The 24,914-nt window shown below is 42.5% G+C and overlaps 1 protein-coding gene across 3 annotated transcripts in view; it reads right to left on the bottom strand.

Moving 5' to 3' along the window:
• The window catches only part of fam210b (family with sequence similarity 210 member B), a 47,367-nt gene that overhangs the window by 9,593 nt on the left and 12,860 nt on the right, over positions 1–24,914 (bottom strand). For all 3 annotated transcript variants that reach the window (XM_033041596.1, XM_033041597.1, XM_033041598.1), the window contains one exon: positions 1,265–1,446. In XM_033041596.1, coding sequence (XP_032897487.1) covers positions 1,265–1,446 — 182 coding nt within the window. The remainder of the gene's footprint in view (positions 1–1,264; positions 1,447–24,914) is intronic.

Genomic DNA, 24,914 nt, shown 5'->3' with positions numbered 1-24,914 from the left:
GGGTTATCTCTCTGAACCTCACCCCAACAGCTTCTCCGACTGTGCAAACCCCTACTCACCGACTGAATCTCACCCCACCCTGCCCCAAGTATCTACTCATCACTCCACATCCCACCCCTCCAAATAACAGTTCCAGTCTCTGCAACAAACCTGAACCAGCTGCCGGCTTTTCCTTACGTGTGCGTTTTAAGTATGCTGATGCTGTCAGCAACTTGTGATACAATACAATACTTGCTGAAACAAGACACTCACCTAGGCTACGTTAGCTAAACACAGCTGGGGATAACTGGCTAATGTCTCCTGCCATTTCAACATGAGGATGAGGGGAGGCTCAGTTTCAGTTCCAACACACACGGCATTTAACAGGCTAGAGTTTCTATATGATTACCCAAGCCATTTGGCATAAAAATGCCCGACTGAATCAGTGCTCATTAGGAGACGGCAGCAAAGGGGAATATTTGGAAAGTTATCACACTGGGCATTTCCAAAATTTATTCCATAGTGGTGCAGCAGATAGTCGCTACCTCACAGTTCCATGAAGCTCACAATAGACTATTCCATTGCGCCACCACAACTCATATACATCTTCTGTTGCTATAATGTGGATATTAGAGTGATATATTAAATAGGACATCACATGCATCTGATATCAACTCCCCAAATCCCAGTTCCCTTAATTGCTGTACGGCTTAAGCACAAAGTGGCAATTTATAAGCTAAACTTTAAACTGAAGCTTTTAACCAGAGTCATTAAGCACATCAGGACAGAAGAGATTTTAATTTGTTTTATATAGTAAACCAACATGTAGTGCGCAGAGAAGAAAACCCCCCATATCCTCACACAGTTCTGATATGTTAACTGTGGTGGACAACAGGACCACCCATCTGACACATACTATTAAGGGCAGCACAGTGGTGTAGCTGGTGGAGCTCCAGCCTCATAGGTCCAATGATCTAGGTCCAATCCTGACATCTGGTGCTGTTAGTATGGAGCTTGGGTGTTCTCTCTGTGACTGAGTGAGTTCCCCCCGGTTCTTCTGTATTCCTACGTCCCAAAGACGTGTTGGCCGATGTAACTTGTTGATAGTGTAGCGGGGTGGAGGAAATAAATGGGAAATGGGGAGAGGGGTGGAAAATAAAATGAGATCAGTGTAGGGTTAGTGTAGTTGGGCGCTTGATGCCAACACTGAATTGGGCCACAGGAAGGAATTCCATGTATATAATTTTAACTCTTTCAGAATATGAGGGTCTTTTGCCAGACTCACCTTGAAACAGCCAGATAGAAGATTCCAAGTGAAGTCAGTGATATCCCAGTGTGAAACACCACTCCCACAGCTCCGTATTCTTTGAAGACTTGTTTCAGCTGCTGGGATTTGTTGAGCTTTTTATCCTCACCATCCTCCGATCTCCTGGCTTCGTTCTCTGTCGGCCCATTTTTGCTAGCTGTCTGGGGGAGGGACAGAGTGAGGAAGAAGATTATTGTAGGAACAGAATGAGAAAGAAACATCTCTGAATGAATTAAATTAGATTCCTTGAGATAATTTAAGCAGTGGTTACATAAGCATAAAGTATGTTGACATCTTGTGTGGGCAAGAAAAACATGTGGAATCAGATACTGATTTCCAAATGGTTCACACATTATTAATGTCTGTACAGAAACAGAAATAAACCTTATGCAGATACTGTCCATGTGAAAATAATAATTCAATTGGTCAAAAGCCTCTATCTCAGTGGTCCTGAGGATACTAGCTAGGGGTCTGCTCCGTTGGTGCGGTTTTAGTAATTGGTCAAAAAGGCGAGAGAAAAATTTATAAGGAAGATAGGGGGAAATATGACGCGTAATGAGTGGCAGAGAAGTGCCACAGATAATGCTGCTGCTGCTTCACTGCTCCTGGAGCTCGGGCTCAATTATGACAAATGGGATTGCACTCCTGTGGGGCTGATCTGGGCTGAATGGCCTCCTTCTGTATTGTTACAACACATGGGAAGTAGAAAGAGATGGTAGCACCTAGGAGGGTAATTTATCCCCATTGAAGGAACCATTTTGAGCTGGTCCTGAGAAAGAACCTGCTGCAAACCTGGTGACTTGCCTCTTCCATGTATGGACATAGGCTGGCTGGCCACACATCTCAATACTGGTATTAATACTGGTATACTTGGGTTTACATGTACTGACAAGTGAGTGGATCTGTTTGAAGAGCTGATCAGACAGTCAAAGGTTTGGGAACGAGTCACTTCATACACAACTTTCTTTTGGTCTTGTCTTCCTAATTTGCCTGTACACCAACTCAAACCGCAGTACCACATCTTGCCCCTTGGAGTGAAATGAATATCGGGGATGCTTTTGAGAATCTTGAGGACACTCATAAGCAGCACAGAGGCCCGCTGTAGGAGTGCACCACCACACAAACTACCCACCCACTCACCCCATCTACAGCGCAGTCTGTGGTTCACACCGAGATTTCATCACCACCTCAGAATCCTCAAAACAGAAGTCAACCTCAATCTCAAGAGTATAGGAAGGAACTGCAGATGCTGGTTTAAACTGAAGAAAGGCACAAAAAGCTGGAGTAACTCAGCAGGACAGGTAGCATCTCTGGAGAGAAGGAATGGAGTTTCAGGTCAAGACCCTTCACCAGTCTGCAGCGCCTCCTGTGCACCTCTTTGATGGTGGCGAGGTCTGCACCCATGATGGACTGGGCTGTGTTCATCACTTTTAGTAATCTTCTTTGTTCCGGGGCGTTTGAGCTGTCAAACCAGGCTGTGATGTAACCAATCAATATGCTCTCTACTGTATATTTTTAGACGTTCAAGACAATATTCATCAACATTTCAAATCTTCGAAGCAAGCAGGGTCATTGATGAGCTTTCTTTATGATTGCGTCGATGTGCTGAGTCTAGAACAGATCGGCAGATATATACACATCCAGGAACTTGAACTCTCTCCACCACCGTCCCATCAAAGAAGACAGGTTTGTGAATCCTCGGTCTTCCTCAACAATCAGTTCCTTGGTTTTACTGAGGTTGAAAGCAAGGTTGTTGTTTTGGCACCATTCAATCAGACGATCGATCTCCCTTCTGTACTCTGACTCATTGTTATCTGTAATTCATTTAACAGAGGGGTCTTCAAGGAATTTAAGGATGGAGGTGGAACTGTGTTCAGCTACACAGTCATGGGTACAGAGTGAGCAGAGAAGGTGACTGAGCACGCAGTCTTGAGGTGCCCCTGCTGATGGTTATCGAGCAGTAAGGGCTGTTGCCAATTCATACCGTTGTGTTCTGTTGATGAGGAAGTTGAGGATCCAAATGCAAAGGGATGCGCAAAGACCCAGTTCCCTGAGCTTGTCGACACATTTGGAGGGGATAATGGTGTTGAACACCGAGCTGTAGTCTATGAACACCAACCTGATGTATAGTATGTGCTTTTATTGTCAGAGTGGTCGTGTAGAGTGGAGAGCCAGAGAGATCGCATCCCCATTGATCTATTGAGGTGGTAAGCAATCGTGGAATTGTAGGCGGTCCAGGTTCTTGCTGAGGTAAGAGTTGATATACGCCATAATCAAACTCTCAAAGCACTTCATCACCATGAACATTAGTGCCATCAGTCAGTAGTCATTGAGGAATATCACCTTACTTTTCTTGGGTGCCAGTATTATTTGTGCCCTTTTAAAGCAATCGAGAACCTCAAACCTCAGTAATGTAAGGTTGCAGATGTCCACAAAGATTCCGGCCAGTTGTCCTGCGCAAGTTTTGAGAACGTAACCAGCAAGACCCATTTAATAAGTGTAATTCTGTTTTGTAGGCGCTAACTGATCAGTTGCACAATTTGAAACTTTCACGGACCAGTTCCTGATAGTAAACTAGACAGGCAGTGAGCTGACAAATGGGAATAACTGGCGGTCAGCCAGGAAGGTGTCTGTTCCTTGAGGGATGTTCCCCGACCTACCCTCTGAATAAGTTGGCCTGCTTTTTCTAATATTTGAAATGTCTCACTGTTCCCCTTCCTTCAACGGCAGTCTCCCGAGTACTTTGTAATTGTAGATCTGTCAGAAGATCTTAAACGCTTCAGAGACAAAACTGCTGCTGAAGAAAAATTACATATATTTAAATATTTTCCCTAGCGTTAGAATCAAAGAAATTGTGTTTTTAAAGGCAGGCAACTTTTATTTTTCAGCTTGAAAAGCAGGTCCTTATAATACAACTAAGCAACCACCTGCAGTAATTTTGCAAGCCCACTACATTTGCTTTTAAATGTGGTGTTTGTGAATCATTTAAAAAATCAGAAACCAGGACTTTAACCAACTTACATAGCATTGTACTTTCAATGTATCAAATGTCCCAATTCATTCCAGAATTAAACATGGGCAATGAACAGCAGAAGTGTCAGACCACTGGCAGATTCAAAAAACTAGGCTCACACCATCAGTACATGTTTTTACGTAGGAAATGTACAATTGACAGCAGGGAAGTTCTAACCAAACTATACAAAGCTGTTCCTAACTAGTAATGCCACAACAGGTCACAAGTAGGTACGCCACACATCAATCACTGTCAAGGCTCACGATAAAGCAGCTATTGAAAATAAACAGTGTGCATGGAATCTTGTACAAATAAGGAGACTATTTGGAGCATGTATCTTCTCCTGCACTGGCAATAAACAAACACAGAGAAAGCAAGTGATTTAACGGCCGATAAAGAAAATGAACACCACAAATGTAAAGTAGAACTTAGATTTGTGAGAGTAATGAAATCAGGTCACGTGCAAACCTAGGGTGATACACAATATGCTGAACAATTTCTATTAGACTGGGTTAATACAGTGAATGCACAATACTGATTCAATCTGAACTCACCAGCCTCGGGTATTGAATGAGCACGTAGATTGATTCCACACTCAAATGATGATCAAATGAAAGTAGTAAAGCATACACTACAAATAGCCCGAGAAGTTAGCTGCCTTTCAGAAAAAGCAGTGGGTGATAGCAACTCCATTACTGGAAGAGGGCAGGGGAAAGGAATCATCACGCGGGGTTCTAACATCTCCATGGTGTAAAATTGCCTGTGTGAATGACCCAGAGAGTTACACCAATTTAACTTTTCAAATCCACAAGAGCTTGGCATCCACTGCCCCAAAACAATTACCGAAAGACTGGAAGACAGTCTTTAAATGAGTAGGATTAACACGTTGACTTTGGCTAGTAGGGGAAGATGTCCAGTGCTGGCAGAGCCCCTGCAAACACAACATTTCTGCAATTTACAGTGATAATTTCAGAACAAAAATGTATGATTGTGAAGATTCTTTATCACAGAGGTTCAGTGGGCGCTCATTCTCTCCTTCAGAGAGGCCAACTAGCAGGGAAACCAGCACCTCCAGTTCCTTCCTTCACATAATGCATTTTGTTGCATGCGCTGGTGCAATAGATGCTGATGTTTTTTATAGTACTTTAAGAGTTGCAGCTTTAACTCTTACATCAGTTGGGTTAATTTGTACAGGAGATTAAAGAGTCACTGCAATTTTGCCAGCAGGAATGGTTGCAGCAAACTTTCATTCAACTCTTGAGAAATTACTGAATGAATTTATGAGACTATGTGAAAACTGCTTTAGTACGCAGATAGGAGTGGTGTACACAAACAGGCAGATAGGAGTGGTGTACACAAACAGGCAGATAGGAGTGGTGTACACAAACAGGCAGATAGGAGTGGTGTACACGCGTTTCCCTGGGTGCTTCAGTTCCCTTTCACATCCCAAAGACACGCTGGAATTGACCACTGATTGAGGTTAATTGACCACTGCAAATTTTTAGCTTGATGGGCGACTGAAGAAACAGTGAAAAGGCGATGGATGTGCGAGAATTACAGTGAATGTGTGCACTCCTAGAAATGTTGGATCCAGGATGGGCTGAATGGCCTCCCATGTGTCATAAGGAAACAGGAGAATTGAGGATTTTGCTAATCCTGATATTTACTCTCTTCAAAGCAGTGTCAATTTTCTAACTGAAAAGCTGTTTGCTTTCTACTCCCACATGTTCTGCCAAATGCAAAGAAGGATACATTGATCATGGAGGTGCAGCTTGGGACACTTTCTATTGCAGAGCTTGAAGCAGAATTAATTTTGAAATTCTGAAGTTATAAACACTTGAAGGTGGAAATTCAGAATATAATTGTGTTTGAAATGCCATTGATAAAAAGGACTACAATTCTGCCACTGCACGGTCTTCCTAATGTTGGATATAATATGCGCAATGAGCAGAGTCCCTTAAAAGAACCAGTCGTACAAAATCTAGGCTTTTCCTCCAATGCCAGACTGAGGAATATTACTGTTTAATTGAATTAACTGTTAGATCATTGATTAGTCTGCTTGCTCCTTGATTTCCAACAATCTACTTAATTGCAAAGCTTCTGGGTGAGATGTCCGCTGCTTACTTGTCACACCACAGATCCTGCTTTGCTTTTCAACTTTAAGTGATGAGGCAGCTTGTATTTGAAAAGATCCTTCAGTTCCATTGAAATTATAGTCCAGACTAATGCAGTGCTTAATGTAAAGAACTAAACAGCCCTCGGTGCAATTCCGCTGCATTGTCAACGTAGCTGATTCCTGGACCACTGCTTTAAGGATTGTACAGGCACACTTTTAAATTATAGGGGAAAAAATGATATGGGTACAGTTAAAAATGCAAGGCAAATTTATGTGGAAATTCGTGCTTGGTCACTGGTGCTAAATAATAGCAACTGCACAAAGTACCCAGCTTCCAAAATTCCACAAAGTGAATGGAACTGACCACAGAGGCAACACACAATGCAGAACCATTATTATATAAACTTGCTGACCGGGAATGAACCTCAAAAGTATGGACAATTGGTGGGTTTGATTGGACATGGCTTCATCACTTCCACCACTTCTTGTACGGACCAGATACAGGGGGAGGTCTGATCATCCTGGGCCAAACTCGAACTTGGCAAAACACAGCAAGTCTGCAGAAGGCACATTGCTGGGGTCCTGCCCCAGTACACTCTCATACTCTATCAAGAAAGGCAAGGCTGAGAGCAGAGCTTCACTTCCCAGGGTATCATGTAATAACCGTTGCAAATGTTTTAAATATTTGTATTTAAATTAAGCATTTAACAGCCTATTATAAGAGATTCAATTATAGCGTTTATAAAAATACCCTGAACCTTTTTCTCATCTCCAGTTCAGGAGGGCTGCAGAGTGAAACACCAACATAACTCCAGCACAATGAACACCATATACTGGATCCTGTGGTGTTTTAATAGGGTGGATATAGAAAGGATGTTTACTCTTGTGGGAGAATCCAGGATGTGGAGTTACTATTTATATACAAGGGATTGCCTGTTTAAGACAGGGCTGAGTGATGTTTGTTATCGTTTCAGAGGGTCGAGAAGTTTTAGAAATCTCTTCATCGAAGAGCAGTAGAAGCGGAGTCACTTATTTTGAAGGTAGAAATAGATTCTTGATAAGCAATGGAGCGGGAGGTTATCTGGGGTAGAAGGGAATGTACAATTAAGTTTGAAATTAGTTTATTGTCACGTGTACCGAGGTACAGTAAAAAGCTTTTGTTGCGTGCTAACCAGTCATCGGAAAGACAATACAAGATTACAATCGAGCCATCCACAGTGTGGATACATGATAAAGGGAATAACGCGAATAATGTTTAGTGCAAGATAAAGCCAGTAAAGTCTGATTAAAGATAGTTCAAGGGTCTCTAATGAGGTAGATAGTAGTTTGGGACTGCTTTCCAGCTGTTGGTAGGATGATTCAGTTACCTGATAGCAGCTGGAAAGAAACTGTCTCTGAATCGGGAGGAATTGTTGTATTCAATGAGATTCTGGCTGATCTGATTGTATGTGCAGGCTCAAGATGCTATGTTGGACTTCACATGAAGTTTGGCCCTGCATGCGGCAACATCTATTGCTGGTCCCACCATGAATGTACAGCAAGACTGCATCTTATCCAGGATATCCTTTCCTGTGAACAGCCAGCCAGGTCAAAGCGGACACATTTGATTTAGATCCATCCTTCACGCTCTGCAGTACAACGTTGTACAGACTTACCAAAGCACAGCCTGAAGGATCCCCGTTGCTGCAAAAGCTTACATTTCAACTCAAGACAACTCAAAAACTCAACAACCAAAATAGACTCAACAGCCAAAAATAAGTCTAAAGAAGGACCTCGTCACCCATTCCTTTTCTTCAGAGATGGTGCCTGTCCCGCTGAGTTACTCTAGCATATTGTGTCTATCTTCCACAGATGCTGGAATCCAGAACAAAAACAAAATAAAACACTGGAAGAGTTCAGAAGGAGTGATGCAACATGTTGACCTGAAACTTCGACCCACGTTTTGTCACCACTGCTGCTGCCTGACCTGCTGAATTTGTCCAATGTTCTGCTTTTTGTTCTAGGCAACTCAGACTGCTTTGCATTAATGGTTTCTCTGTACTGTATTAATTCAATCAATACCGTAGGCTTGGAGGTTTGAGAGGGGGCGACTGCCTCGTTAACAGACCAAAGGTATATTACAAAACCCATCATCTATAAGAACATCGTTCTGAGATTTTAATTGCGTGGATGTAAATTATATTTGTAATAAAGCAATGTAATCAACAAATTTCACTGTACTCATTCACCAGGTGTTGGCAAGGCTTTAAACCACAGGAGACTGGTAACGGTTAGGATTGCTTTAACTTCCACACAGTAGCAGTGTGCTTCAACTTCTGGTGAGAGTGTCGACAGACAGAATAAATGAGGCAATGAGTTGGTAATACTCCACAGGTCCCACAAAACGACCCACCCAATTAGAATGTAAATTCAAATATGGGTGATCCATAATGTGGTCTTGCATTCCCTATCGCAGAGCCAAAACCAATTCACAAAATGAAAAAAATACGACACAGGAATTTGGAAATTTGCAGCAAACATAAGGAAATATTATTGAAAGTTCTTTGACAAAACGTTTCTCCCTCCACAAGTCTCACCTCATTTACTTAATATTTCCCACATTTCCTGTATTCATAACACCAGCAGAAAAAATGTGAATGAAAGCCATACTTGCTCACCCATGCCAAAATATGCCCCCTCCCACAAACATCCAAAGATGTCTCGGAGTGTACATATAGTGTAGAGACTATCTCGGGATATCTGGGGACAGAAGGTCTAGAACTGGAACAAGGGCGGCACGGTGGCGCAGCGGGAGAATTGCTGCCTTAAAGCGCCCGAGACCCAGGTTCGATCCCGACTACGGGTGCTGTCTGAACGGAATTTGTACGTTCTCCCCGTGACCGGGTCGGTTTTCTCCGAGATTTTCGATTTCCTCCCACACTCCAAAGACGTACAGGTGTGTAGGTTAATTGGCTGGTATAAGTTTAAATTGTAAAATTGTCTGTAGTGTGTCTGTGTGAGATAGTGTGCAGGGATCACTGGTCTGGGCCGAAGGGCCTTCAGTGGGCCGAAGGGCCTGTTTCCACACTGTATCTCTAAACTACACCAAGTATTATGCAGAGTATCCATTTTTAAAGTTAACTGTAACTTTTTGTTTTTGAACCATATATCTCTATTATCTTAACATTATAGCTTCAGGAATCCCTGTTACATTTGACGCCCAACTTCCATGTCCCGGAGGATGTCATAATACCCAGGATGGGAAGACAATAAAATCCATGCACCCTTATAGTTATTCCCCTTTATTTTACTTCGTGCAAGCACCTCACAATCTGTTCAACAAGGGAATACTCCGATGGCCAGAAGTAGCCCCAGCGAGATTGACAAATACTCTCTTAGAGCTGATGTAACTCTATGTCTGAGAGCAGAGTTATTAGCTGCCTGCAGTAGCGACCCTGCAGCCAGTCTGTGGAGCAGTAGAGCAGAACAAGCTGAATCATTAACAAACAAGAGACCTCTGTTCTTGCTGGGATGTCATGCGCATTTGGATTTCCTCCATTAGGACAAAAATCAGATTTCGGAAAATGCCCCGTACTATGTTAACAACTGCCTTGACCAGATTTTGATGAAGAAGAATGGCCAAACTGAACTTGGTCCACTAGAAGATTTTGTTCTCTATTTGGCTATGAAGGACAGCCAAACGGTTTTGAATTCAGTCCCGAGGGAATGCTGCCCAATTGGAGGTGCCCTCTTTCAGATGAGGTATCAACCAAATTCTGTCTTCCCCATAGGTAATGTTGAAAGATAGATTGTCATTATTCAAAGAGCTGAGTGCTTCGTAATGCATCTGTATGTGCACTGCATTCCACACTCCGATTTCCCTTTTGCACTACCTATTGTACTTATGGTTTGATTGTACTCATCGTGCATGGTATGATTTGCCTGGATAGTATCCAAAACAAAGTTTTGTTACACAGTGCATTTGACAGTAATAAACCAAAAAAAATACTAGTCAGTAGAACTAACAATAGTGGCTGCACATTGTACACCACATCCAAATCAGTCAGGACTCAAGGGTCTGAGCTATAGGGAGAGGTTGAGCAGACAAGGATCTACTCCTTGGAGCGCAGGAGGATGAAGGGTGATCTTATAGAGGTGTACAAATCATGAGTGTAATAGATCGGGTAAACGCATAGTCTCTAAATCAAGAGTACGTGAATCGAGAACCAGAGGATATAGGTTTAAAGTTGGCAGGGAAAATTTAATAGGAACCCGAGGGAGTAACATTTTATTTAGAAAAATGGTAGTGGGTGTGTGGAACGAGTTGCCGGACCAGGTAGTTGAGGCAGGTGCTATCGTGACATTTAAGAAATATTCAGACAGATGCATGGATAGGATAGCTTTGGAGAATTAGGGGTAGGAGGGACTAGTGTGGATGGGACATGTTGGTCGGTGTGGGCAACTTGGGCCGAAGGGCCAGTTTCCATGCTGTTAGACTCTATTAAGTCACAAGGGACTGAATTTTGGTAGAGAAGCGGAGGCTGTTACTATTATATAATGTGTGTAGCACCAGCAATAGAAATAATCTAAATAGAAAGGTCTTGCCGATTTCTAAATCGATTTTAATTCCTCAACCAAAACTTAAAATAAAATAAAAAACACAAAATTATTGTTAACACTCAGGAGATCTGTCCCAGCAGCAGACAGAATTCATGTTTCAGGTTGATATTCTGTTATCAGGTTATACAGATAGATCATTGGCTTGAAACCATTGTCTGTTTCTCTCCACAGATGCCGCCCAATCCACAAAAAGTGCTGGAAATAGTTTTTATTTGGGATTTCCAGCATCTGCAGTTTTTTTTGCTTTTCAACCATTGAAACAAGTTTACATTGGTGTGTGTGTGAGCATCTACTAAGCAAATACACTAGAATATCTCCAGTCAAAACTCTCCGGATTGAGCAGCATTGCTTAATTCAGAATACAGGATGCTGACATGTGGCATTTTAAACAATGTTCCTCACAGTAGTCAGGTGCATTTGGATCACAACAGCAAGAACATAGTCGCCGGGGGCCTGTTTCTCCACCACCAGGAATGGGAGCAGCTGGTTGGGAAGCAGGGTCTAAAAGGGACTAAAATTCAGGACGCAAAAAGCGACGAAATTTCAGGATGCAAAAACGACACAAATTCAGGACGAGAAAAGGGACGAAAATTCAGGCCGCGAAAAGCGACGAAAATTCAAGACCCGAAAAGCAAGATTCATATGGTCAGGGCCCTCTCAAAGTAAGGATCGTCATGCAGAAACTGCTGGGGAATTAATCTCATGGAGCACAATCCATTGTTAACCTCTGTGGGATATTTCCCAACAATTTAAATCTGCAAGAAAAGCTGGAGCAGAACTTCTTCCTTCCATCATCCAGTTTCCTAACTGCAGTGAACCCATCCTCCAATGTTGTGGCATGAGTTCAAATACATGTTGCACAGTGACTAACACCATTGCTGTTGAGTCCAGTGAACTCCATGTGCAGCCGCATTAAATCTGACAGGCCCTTGCGATTCATCCTACCATGATCTGTAGTCCATGCTGGCAAACATTGATCATTTCATAGATCCATGTTTAACTTTAATTAAGTTGCACACTGTGTTAAAGATGCATTTCCTTATTGAATTGCTAGATCAGGGTGCTTGGTGCAAGGAGTTAATTATCCATTTTGCACATCCAAGTAATTGGAGCCAGCTCTCATCATCAACTTTCCAGAGTATCGGTTTCATGCATTGGGCCAAAATATAGATTTCCTATGTGCATTAAGCTTAATTATTCATCGACAGTGAATAACAAATCAAAAAGAGCTGGCACAAATCAACACTTGTGTCCGACTGACCTTACAAAGCACAATGTGCATTTATAAAAGTATGTTCAATGTGAACAATTTTCATGACCCAATAGGTTCTTCACAAGAGAAAATATCAATTCAAAGTAATACCAAAACTAGAGGATATCTTGAGCGGAGATAATCAAAGACATGGTCAATAAGGGAACATAGTCAACAGTTTGAAAGAAAATGCAGAGTATTTTTAAACTAGGATCTTGGCATGTCTGAAAACACACCCGACCAACAGCAGAGGCAGGGAAAGCAATGCTCAAAAGGTTAAAGGTTGCAAGAACAGAATGTGGTAGGGTTAGCAGAAGTTAAAGGGGGAGGAAGAAGAGGCCACGGTAAGATTTGAACACAAATGTCAAACTCAAGTCTAGGGTAGACCAGCCATGGTGATATTGAAAGTTGGAGCAGGCTTTGGAGGCCAGGGTGCCTCATCCCACTCCTTTATTGTTGAAGTCTTTGGTGGAATGGGAGTCAGTAAAGATTGGTGAGCAATCAGTAACTTGATTCATGCATAAAAATAATCATTGGAGGGGTAGCTAAAGTTCACAGTACAGAATGCAAACTGGCCCGTCACACACATACGAAGTCTGAGATGTGGATGCCTTATACTACGTGCCCCCACACAAGAACCCGTTACCACAAGAAAATAGAAGCATTAATAGACCACCAGGCTCCTCAGGTCTGCCACACCATTCAACAACCAAGTCTCAGACTCCTTGTGTCAATTCCTTGAACTTTCAAATAATTGTCACCACCTTAAATATATCTTTACTATATTGTTAATGCTAACAAAAATATTTAGTAGCACCAAGAATGACGCAGATTACCAATGATGGAAATGACAACATTTCTTCCAAAGACACAGAGGTTCGTAGATTAATTGGCTTGGCTTATGTGTAAAAATATTGTCCCTAGTATGTGTAGGATAATGTTAATGTGCGGGGATCGCTGGTCGGCACGGACCCGGTGGGCCGAAGGGGCTGTTTCCGCGCTGTATCTCTAAACTATACTAACATCTAAAGCGTGGGATTTAAAAGATGACTGGTAACTATTATTGCTAAAGAATGTGTTTTGCCTCTCTTGCCAATTTACACTGGGGTTAAGAAGTGGTGCCAGCACCATTAGCAATGGACAGCAGGTGCTTCAGCTGCCCATGTGTCTTCCACTCAATATCCAGATAGGTTACCATGACAATAGCTACTAGGCCAAAGTCACCCCTCAGGCCTCCACCTGCCAGAAGCAGGTGGACACAGCAATCCGCCTGCTGATGGGATAGAGCAGGATTAAACAAAGGGTTTCATTACCTCCATGTAATCCGAGAATTGGCATGGCATCCGAGTCTCACCTCCACAAAAGGCAGCAAGCACTGTTCGCCGCCGTAAAGCTGGTATATAATCTACCTTGAAAAGGTATTCATAATCAAATGAACAGGCACGTTATTCAAACTGAACACCATCCTCTGCACCAGGACAGGCACAGGCAATAGAAATTGCAGATGGCGATTTCTTGACCAGATCCTCGATATCACAGAATCATGGAGTAACTCTGCCAGGAGGCCGTTTGACCCACCATGGCTCTAAATATGTACATTTAAAGAAAAGCGATTTATTGCATTTGCTAGTCAAAAAAATCATTAAAGATTTAATATTTTAAGAATTCTTGAGGAAGCGAACTGGAATAGATAGGTGTTCAATACCAAATTATTAATAAATAACTTTTAAAGATTATTTTATTGCAAAAAGCGCAGGAGAAGGCTAATCATCTTATCAGGTTTATGCTAACTTCCAGCGGAACAATCTCATCAGACTTTTCTTTTTCCCATCAGTTCATCAGCCATTTACTTACTCTAAACGGGGATTTTGGTATAAAACTGTTAATTTACTATCAGATCAGAGTGTGGGAGTAAACCATGCCAGTTGGTGGAACCTCACATGGTCACAGGGAGAACTAGCAAACTGCACAAGGACAACAGTTTTAATCCAAGTCGCAGTAATTGAGAAAACAGCACTAACTGCTGCTTGTGTTGCACAGATTTACAGCAAGTAAAATAAATAATAATTAACTTATTCACAGCTTTCGGCTCTTCATATGTTGGACTTTGATAGCCTTCATATTTTAAGAGTTTGGTTTCTCATTACCCAAACATCTCATGAAAAAAAAACCTCACAGATTATCTAGAATCCCAAAATGTCCTGGATTTTGTTTCCCATTAGCTAGGCACACATGGAAATTTGTCTCACTCTTTTCCCCAGTCTCCAAACTAAGCAGACTTCCAGAATCTTTAAAGTCGACACAAGGAACTGCTGACGCTGTTTATCAAAAGTACTAGAATGACTCAGCGGATCAGGCGGCATCTCTGGATAGGTGTTGTTATGAGTCGGGACCCTTCTTCAGACTAGCTTTAGTGGGGAGAAGATGGAAAAGAGGTGGAACAGGACACGGTCTGGCAACTGATAGGTAGATAAAGGAAGAGAACGTCTTCAAAGTCATAATACCTCAAGAAGATTTCGCAGTGGAGCAGTAAAATGTAGACACAAGGAATTGCAGATGTTGGTCAAACAATGTGCTGGAGTAATTCAGTGGGCACCATGGCTGGAAGATATAGATAGGCGACGCTTCGAGTTGGGATCTTTGACACCAATTATAAATGAACAATTTTCAGGGTATGGAGACAGAATGTTGGAAGTGCACAGTCTCTTCAGGCCCATTCTTAGTCACGTGTGACCCCCAAAAAAGAAAAATTGTGCAATACATCTCTTCTAATTCTGAAAGCATTACAGGCATATTGTTTTGTACTGTATATAGGATTCATATATTTTTAAAGTTTATCAAGTGACATTTTTGTAATGCTGACAATGTGTGTTTAGGGTCAGAGGTCAAATATGACCTCACACGGAAGCATTTTATTTCCCCCCCATAGGTTTTATCTTACAAACGCTGAATTTTAAAAAGCTAGAATGTTCATATCTTCAGCAGACATGCATTATAATTCTGTAGTAGGAAAATAGCAATGAATAAGATTAATCTCTTCCAAAAATTTTGTAATGTATTACTTTATGTGATGCCATCGGGTCGAAGTACAATTTCATGCAGTTTCCTTGAAATTAGTTTAATGCAACTTCTAGCCTTCCTCGTCAATTATGCTCGCTCACATCACTCTCAGAGGCCGTGTTGAAGCAACAAGATACCATATTGATTTAGAGTTAACATTATCAGCTGCTTGTTCTCTTATCTTGTTGCACTCTTGCACTGGAAAGCAGCAACTATCCTTATCTACTCTCACCGCCTTCAAACAAACCACATGGAACAGATATACTGGTAACACAGAATCATCAAAATGTAACGGAAAAAAACAGCTAAACTATTTTGGCAAACTCAAATTGAAAACTCATGGAGGTAAATTCTTCGACATGCACTTGCCTTTCAAAATTGGCCGCACCATGAAGACTCTCAGCTGGAGATCAATAAGACTCCTCCATGTTATCAAGTTAGGTTTACCAAGTTTGCATGCATACTGGCTACCTACACTTGCAGAAATGTGCTCATGCCTCTCTAGAGCCAAGCAATGACTCCTTCATTTGCTGAGCTCACCAATGTTACAGCACCCCAGTTTGGTGGGAAACAATGCTGGACATATCTTGTCACAATTTCAGAAAAGATTAGCATATATGAAAATTAGTTGTTTTTAGATTTCACCTAGACCTCAAGAGATACAGCGTGGAAACAGGCCCTTCAGTTCACCTAGTCCACGCCAACCAGCAATCACACCGTACACTAGTTCTATCCTACACACTACGGACAATTTACAATTTTTACCGAAGCCAATTAACCTGCAAACTTTGCAGCGTGGGAGGAGACTGGAGCACCGGGAGAAAACCCACACGGTTACAGGGAGAACGTACAAACGCCATACAGAGAGCACCTGCAGTCAGGATCGAACCCGGGTCTCTAGTGCTGTAAGGCAGAACCTCTACCGCTGCGCCACTGTGCACGCAAGCTTTGGCCTGTTCTAAATGTGCTCATTGTCATTGTCTGCAATTATAACAAATCGAGACTGGCAGAATAAAATTGTGATTTCATGGTGGCATTAAGGTGGCATCTCCCCACAGGAGAAAGCTCTTGTTGAACAGTCACAACGGCATAATGGCTACTGTCTGTGCTACAGGATTCAACAAATTTTACCCGAGCCTGACCCTGCATTTTTGTGAACGGCAAACAGGGCAAGAAACAAAGCTGATGATGGCAGTATTGGAAACAAGCTGGAAAGGCAGGGTACGGGATTTGGGGGAGGAGAAGGAACAGACTATGAAGCAACAACATACATCAGTACACTTCTTTCAATGTGCTGAAGTTGTGCTGATTACATCAAGACAGTAGTGTCACATTACCAAACAAAACAAAACTGACTTTGTGAATATAATTGCTGGCAAAATGCATGTTTGAAGACAGAGCACTTTATTCAAAGAAGAAAAACCAGATACCACAGATGCCAGAGCTAGTTCCAAGTAAACAAACCAGATACTTGTTGCCACACAACAGCACAATGTCTAGACATAGAGGGAGAGAATATGGAATACAATAGCAGGTTGTGAACTGCATTTGATACATCGTGCTAAGGAACTGCTGGTGGGTTGGTCACCTGTACAGGGGCAAGGCTCAGAAATGCTTGAGCAGCATGAGCAAATTTGTGCATAATCATTCTGCACTCAAATAAATGTTGACATTTGAATGGAACTTTGAGAGTGCGTTCTATTCGCAGTCAGACATTTCGGGTACGCAGAGAGGCAAAGGTGGTGCTGGATTGAAGGGGATCCACAGACTTAATGCTGCCTGAACTGGATCCCTGATGGTCGATCGACAAGAGATTTGTGTGTTAAAGTGATGGTGCAGAACATTTGCAACCTATTAACTTTCAAAGCACGAGTTAGGACAAATCTAGAGGCAGGATCGTCCATAGAGGAGGCTGCTTCCTTGACTTTGTGATCATTTATTGAAAAGATTCATAGGTTTATTTGAGTGTTAGTGAGAAACTGCTAACGGCAGTGTCATTACGTCATAAGGAATAGGAGTGGAATTAGGCCATTCGGCCCATCAAGTCTACTCCACCATTTAATCATGGCGGATCTATCTCTCCCTCCTAACCCCATTCTCCTGCCTTCTCCCCATAATGTCTGTGGTGTCAGGATACCACGGATGAAAATGCAACTGTTGTATATTAGCTGCTAAAGAAGCTCTCAGGAGGCATGATGCAAATGGCTGGCACAATCACTAAATAAATAAGGAACTTTGTACATTTGTGTTAATATTGACCAGGAGGTTAATAATCTCTTGCACGAAATGGCCATGGTTGGACAATAAGCTGATCATGTGAGAGAGCCTGGCAACAGGCAGAGTAATGATTGGTGGTACATGACAAGCAGCTGCGGTGGAAGTCTGAAGCTTTAGAGACTACGCTGCAGGCACGACAATGACGACACGCGGTTTGCACTGTGATTTCAACACATGTGCCAGGGAGCTGATGGCACACACTGGGAGGAAGGGTCAGATGGGAGGTTGCAGCAGGTGGTATGGCAGTAATGAGGGCTGAAAAGTGGGAAGATCAAACTCACACAACATCGAACCTCAGTTGCTACATGGGAACTACAGAAGCGATCACAGGGCCATTCACTGGACGTAAAACAGATATGGGGGGAAATAATCAAGCAATCACAGAAGAAAGGGAGTGAACATTAAGTTTGAACATGGTACTGCGTCAGTGTAATTGATTTTGTATATTGTACTTGTATGATTGTGCCTATGTGTTGTAAGATTATTTACTGAATTGTAAGCAAAAAAGGAATTTAATTGTACCTCGGCACATGTGACAATAAAGTATCATTGAAGTTTGCAAGATTACCAAAAAACATGAAGACAGCTAACCTAGTGACAACGGTTAATGGAGAAAAGGTGGCAAAAACAGTGTCAGTCAAACACAACAGTAGAAATTAAATGTAACACTGCAGGGAGGGATATGGATGGAAGAGGAAAGGAGGGAGGGGAAAGAAGGGGGAATAGTAGAGAAATGTGGGACTCTGGGATTAAAGATGACATGGAGATGGGGAAAGGAACAGGGTGGAGGGAGAAAAAACAAAACTCATTGTAGGTATTGGAATTGTATTAAATAATCTGCTATTTTCTTTAATCTTAGGAGTATAAATGTAAAATGCACTTTGGGTTTCGGATTGCTACTGAGACAGGGAGAGGCATTTAGGCCAGTTATAGGCGGACTTTATTCACTGAGGGTGAATAAAGTGAGGACTTTATTCACCATCCAATCAGCTTGGAAAAGGGAATGGGAGTCCAAGGACGTCCCAAATAAACATCTGGTGTCAGACCCCACCCTACCGGTCCCTGGCACCAATCTCCCAAGGAAGCAGTGGACGACGCTGAATAGATTCAGGACTGGACATGGCCCCTGCTTGGCCAGCCTTCACAAATGGGGCAGCAGCCCAACCCCACGGTGTGCTTGTGGAGAGCAGCAAACAATGCAACACATCATTGAAGCATGCCCTCAACAAAGACTCAAAGGAGGACTTGTCACCCTTCATACAGCAGATCAAGAGGCAACTGCTTGGCTAAAGGACTTTGCATTCGTTAAATAAAAATTCACTGAGGGTGGCGAAATTATGGAATTCTGTACCACTGAACAGGGTAGAGCTCATGTCACTGAATATTTAAAATATAGGTAGTTATCTCGGCATGAAAGGATGTGGGTATAGAGTGGGAATACGGCATCAGCTGTGATTGTTCTGAACGACAGAGAAAGCTTAAAAGGTTTTATTTGTCAGCTTCTTTTATAATCATCATTTGGTGCTTTAAAATATAATGGAATGGAATACTTTATTGTCACATATGACTAGGCACAGTGAAATTCTTTGCTTGCATACCAAATGTATATACAAATAGCAGCCACCTACGGCGCAGGCAAAGTTACAAAGCACCCAGCTCCTCCTTTTGTTATCCCACACCCCACCCCCACATATTATGTCATGTTGTCAAAAAATGGATTATTCAGCCAAATTACTGTGTGAATAAGTCCATTGGTGCAGTACATAACTGAAAAGCAGGAACCAAACACCATAGATGCTAGAGAACTGGTTAAATACTGGTCACACCCACAGCAATCATACAAATAACAGTAGGTTGTAAATCACCTTAAGCAAATCTTTTACGATTAGGCTGACCACTCCTTTGGAAGCATAACTCATGATTATGGGAGCGGTAGGTTTATACAAAAGTATTGTGCTGGCTAATACTCTGCAAGGAAGCGTGTTGACATCTGAAGTGAACTTTGCTAGTACAATGTGTTCACAATCAACCTCTAAACAGGAATACTAAGATACCCAGAGGGAGCAGTGGTTGTCATGTTGATGGCTAACTACATGATAAAAACTTCTAAGTGCTTCACACAAATGTTAAGAAAAAATGTGTCAAAAACAGACACAAGTACACTTACCCAATGTTTAATAAGTGTCCTTGTTAGATTTTAAAGGAGCATCTTCAACCTAAATAAATATGCCACTGCCGTCACAGACTTCATTAGTAAGTGTGTAGAGGAATGGATGTCAAAGAAGACAATATACGTTTTCCTCAACCTGAAGCCACAGATGCATCGTTAGGCCCATTCCCCAGGTGGTCCTGGTATGGAGGGTTCAAGACAAATAACCCTGAGCAGTACATTAAATCTATTTGCAAGTTTCACAAAGCCATCAAGGATGCCAAGAGGGAATTCTGGACCAGGCTAGAATCACGGAATAATCAACTGCACACCCAGCAATTGTGGCAAAGCTTGCACGCTAAAATGGGCTACAAAGTCAGGCAGTATCACTGGCAACACCACATCCTTGACGAGTATCCTATATTCACTTTGAACCGAAGATTGGTCGAATTACATCATCCACCTTGTCAGCCTCGGGTGTTCATGTACCTATGGTAACCATCGCAGATGTCAGATCAGCCTTCCTAAGAGTGAACAGGCAGAAAACAACTGGCCTGGATGGATCACATCCCAAGGACCTGCAAAGGCCATCTGGCAAGAGTACTCACAGTCATCTGTAAACTCTCCCTACTCCATTCTAAGATTCCCGCCAGTTCTTAGAAGGCCACTGTCAAACCAGTGCCAAAGACAAGTAACACAGCATGCCTTAATGACTACCGCCCAATGGCCAGGATATTCAGCATCTTGAATTGTATCAAGAGGCTGGTCATGGCTCACATTAACTACATCCTCCCAGACAGTCTTGATCCACTGCAATTTGACTATCATTGGAAAAAGTCCACGGCAGACGTCATCTCCCTGGTCCTGTACTCATCCCTGGAAGAGCTACATAACAAGGACACCTACGCCATACCTATGTTATTAACAATAGATTCCCCCCTCACCACCCTAATCCCAACCAAACGCTTCTTCACACACCTGCATAGTTAGCCACTAGAACGTTGACTTCCTGACCCATAGACCAATTCCCTGCACAATAATTCTCAACACTAGTGTGCTAAGGTCCCACAAGGATGCATTCTCGGCAACTTATTATACACCCTATATACTCATGACTACATGGGAACATTCAACATTAACTCCATTTAGAGGTTTACACTGTAGTGGGTTGAATCTCAAACAAGGAGTACAGAGAGGACACAGAGAGCTTAGTAACATGGTGGAAGACAACAATCTCTCCCTCAATGGCAGCAAGACAGGGAGCCAGTTGTTGACCTCAGGTAGCATCAATGGTGCCAAGTTGGAGATGGCCAAGAGCATCAGTTCCTAGGCAAAAATTTAAACACCAATTTATCCAGGGCCATTCGTACTGAAGTTGCTGCTAAGGAATCACACCAATTCCAAAGACTAAGGAAGTTCGGCATGTCTCAAACGACTCTTACTAACTTCTATAGATGCACCGTAGAGCATCCTATCCTATCACATCTAGTTTGGGAACTGTTCTGGATGATCAGGGCTGCAAAATGCACGATTAAGAAGCCTCCAGAATTTCGGTAAAGTGACCACTGGAAAGACAGGCCTGGAAAATCAATGACATAGGTAGAGCCATAGATTAAGAACGTTTATTTACGTATAGTGGAAGTTGTTATTGTTACTTGATGGACAATCTTTAAAAATATGCAATTCTTAAAATAAACACTAGTTTGCTGTAACATGATTAAAACAACCCTGTCCTTGAAGGATTTACATATGTTTTAGCAATCACATTGGAATGTAATATTGGTGAGGAAGAGAAAACAAGGGCGTTCACGAGCTCTGTATCCATTCCACTGCAGCTGTGAACCCGACCACACACCACTCTCATATCGCACAGCTCCTGTAAACATCCCCCTCCATAGCCCAGCTCCTTGCATTTGTCTCCACACCCTATTTGTTACCTTCCGAACAGTACATGCTTGAACCAATTAGCATTTTCAAAGACTCCAGAACTGATAGTGCAAGGAGGTACTGAGCCTGTTATCAGAACAAACTGAGATCTGGTCAGCATCAGTCCAAAGTCTGGTCTCAGCCCCACTGTAGAACTAAACACAGCTTGCCTGGTGCTTAAAACTTTTAAGTTTGACTGTTTAATGCAATTCTAGCTTTGATCCAAACTTACAAATTTTGAGCAAGGCAGATTAGGAAGGAAGGAGAGGGTGGCAGCAACATGAAAGTTCCTTTGAAGCTTCAGAATTATTATGTGAGCTTTTCTCCTGCATGCCGCGGGGTGGGAAATATCAGCAAGGTGGCACAGTTCCAGAGATCTGGATTCAATCCTCACCTCCAATGCTGTTATGCATGTGGCATTTGCATATTCTTCCTTTGACTGCATGGATATTTAATTTCCTCCCTCATCCCAAAGATGTGCACATGGTGGTGCAGCGATAGATTTGCTGCCTTATAGCACCAGAGACACGGTTTTGATCCTGACTATGGGTGTTGTCTGTATGGAGTTTGTACGTTCTCCCCGTGACCACGTGGGTTTTCTCTGGGTGTTCCCGGTTTCCTCCCACACTCCATAGACGTAGAGACTGGTGAATTGTAATTTGTCCCTTGTGTGTAGGATAGTACTAGTGTACTGGAATCATTGGTTGGTGCAGACTCTGTAGGCCGAAGGGCCTGATTCAGCATTGTATCTCTAAACTAAACATGCAGGTAGGTGGATTAATTGGCCTTTGTAATTTACCTTCTGGGTATAGGTAATAGTATCGGTTGATGGGAATATGCAAAGAATAATTGGTATTGGTTTAATATTGTCATTTGTGCCAAAGTTCAGTGAAAAGCACGCAACAAAAGCTTTTCACTCTAACTTGGTACACATGACAATAAACTAAACATCTTTGATTTGCGTGCTATCCAGGCAAATCATACCAAAAATTACTAGTATGGATGGTGCAAGAAGGCAATAAATGGAGTGCAGAATACAACGTTACAGCTACTAAGAAATTGAAGATAAAAAAGGCTTTCAAATAACGATGTGCCTGCACTCCTAGAACACTCCCCTGAGCCCTTTCATTCACTGTGAAGGTCCTGGCCTGGTTTGACTTCCCAAAATACAACACCTCACACTTATCTACCCAATGGAGGACTCGGCGTGGGGGGGGCCGCCATGAGGAACGGTGGGAGAAGGGGGACACGGTGTGTGGGAGGGGGGTGGGGCACTCTAGTTTTAGTATCCTCTGTCCAGGAGATAAGCCTGCACTCGTTTGTTTGTTCGGGTTAAGGCGCTGTGCACACGGCGGCCAGCCAACAGCCACTTGTCGTTTTCTTTTTTTTCACTTTAAATTTGATTTTAATTTCAACTTTTTTGTGTACCTTGTTGTGTGTTGTGACTGTTGGCAGACCAATTTGCCTCCGGGGATGAATAAAGTTTTATTGTATCGTATCGTAATAACCATTCCTCAGACCACTTGCCCAACTGAACAAGATCCTGCTATAATTGTTGATGGCCATCTTCACTATCTACAATACTACCCACTTTAGTGTCATCTGTAAACATACTGATCATGCCTTGTACACTTTCATCCAAATTGTTGATATAAACCACAAACACCACTGAGCCCAACACCACTCCCAGGGTCACACCAGTTGTCACAGAATTCCAGTCCAATAAACATCATCACCTTCTGCATCCTTCCATGAAGCCAATTTTCTATCCTATCGGCTGGCTCTCCCTAGATCCCATGCAATCTGACTGTCTAGAGCAGCCTACTAAGCAGAACCCTTTCAAATGCCTTGCTTCAAATCCAGGTAGTCAACGTCTGCAGCTCTGCCCTCATCAACCCATTTCAACATCCTTGAAGAACACAAGATTCATCAGACACGATCCATTGTTGTTTCTAAAGTCTAGATACTGTATGTGTCTGGTCAGTAGTAGACAACGCAGAATGCATTATCTCACACTTGTTTGGATTAAGTTTTATCTGCACGGTTTCGTCCAGCTTTTCAGCGGATCTATGGCCCTGTGTATCATTACACAGCCACCCTCACAATCTATAACCCACCAATCTTGGTGTGGTCAGCAACTTATCAGATTACAGTCATTCTAATTCAAGTCATTTATATACATGGCAAATAACAGAAGGTCCCAGCATTGAATCCCATGAGCAATCAAGTGAAAAACAAATTGCTTGCACATATACTGTAATACAAGGAACTACAGATACTGGTGCACCACAAAAGACAAAGTGCTGGAGTAACTCAGCAGGTCAGGTAGCACCTCTGGAGACAGGGACAGGCAACATTTTGGATTGGGTCCCTTCTTCAGACTGAGTGTGCAAAAAAAGACACTGTGTCTTATTTTTCCTTACACATACTGTAATGTAGCTTCTTGAATTCCAGTTACTGTTTGCTTGACGGCTAAGGGCCTGTCCCATTGTACGAGGTAATTCCCGAGTTTTCCCGATTCGAACTCGGAGAATGTCCGTAGAGGGTCCGTAAGAGTTCGTGAATGTCTCGTAGTGGCTCGTAATGCTAACGGTAGGTACTCGGGAAATCCGGTAACTCGTGACGTTTTTTCAACTGTGAAAAATGTCCACGAGTAAAAAAATACTTGTGATGAAAAAAATTGTTACTTTTTACTCGTACGGGCTTTCTTAAACCAACTGGAAAAAAATAGTACCAACAAGCAGAGATAATCAGCACTAAGACTTTCACAGATTAACACTCACATACGTCAGAGAGGAAGCACTTTGTTACATTATCACAATCTCAATCCCAAAAGACAGGCAGGCAGTTTTAGCAATAACCACAAGCTGAAGCAACATCAAAGACTTTGGTAAAATACAGCTGTGCAGTCCGTTCACCACAGAAATGCAGCTGGAGCAAACGGTTTTTAATTTGTGTCTTTAAAACTGTTCATAAGTTTCCTACTCCAGCATATAATTTATCCAAGTAGCTTTACAGCTCCCATCATTCAACATCATTGTTACCAGTGACTGACCAGCAACCTCCGTTATAATGCAGGATGGACGAACTGATCTGTTGTGTCACACCTTCCCCACGCCACACTCTCCCCCCCCCCCCGCCCCCCCCGTTCACGCCCCCGAAACACGCACACCTGCCTTACACTGCCACACCACCGCGGAAACTTACCATACATTTCCAATGCCCACGCACATTCCC

Source organism: Amblyraja radiata, chromosome 23, assembly GCF_010909765.2.
Source record: "Amblyraja radiata isolate CabotCenter1 chromosome 23, sAmbRad1.1.pri, whole genome shotgun sequence".
Taxonomy (NCBI): Eukaryota; Metazoa; Chordata; class Chondrichthyes; order Rajiformes; family Rajidae; genus Amblyraja; species Amblyraja radiata.
The sequence above is the reverse complement of the archived record's forward strand: the minus strand, read 5'-3'. Positions and strand labels throughout refer to the sequence as shown.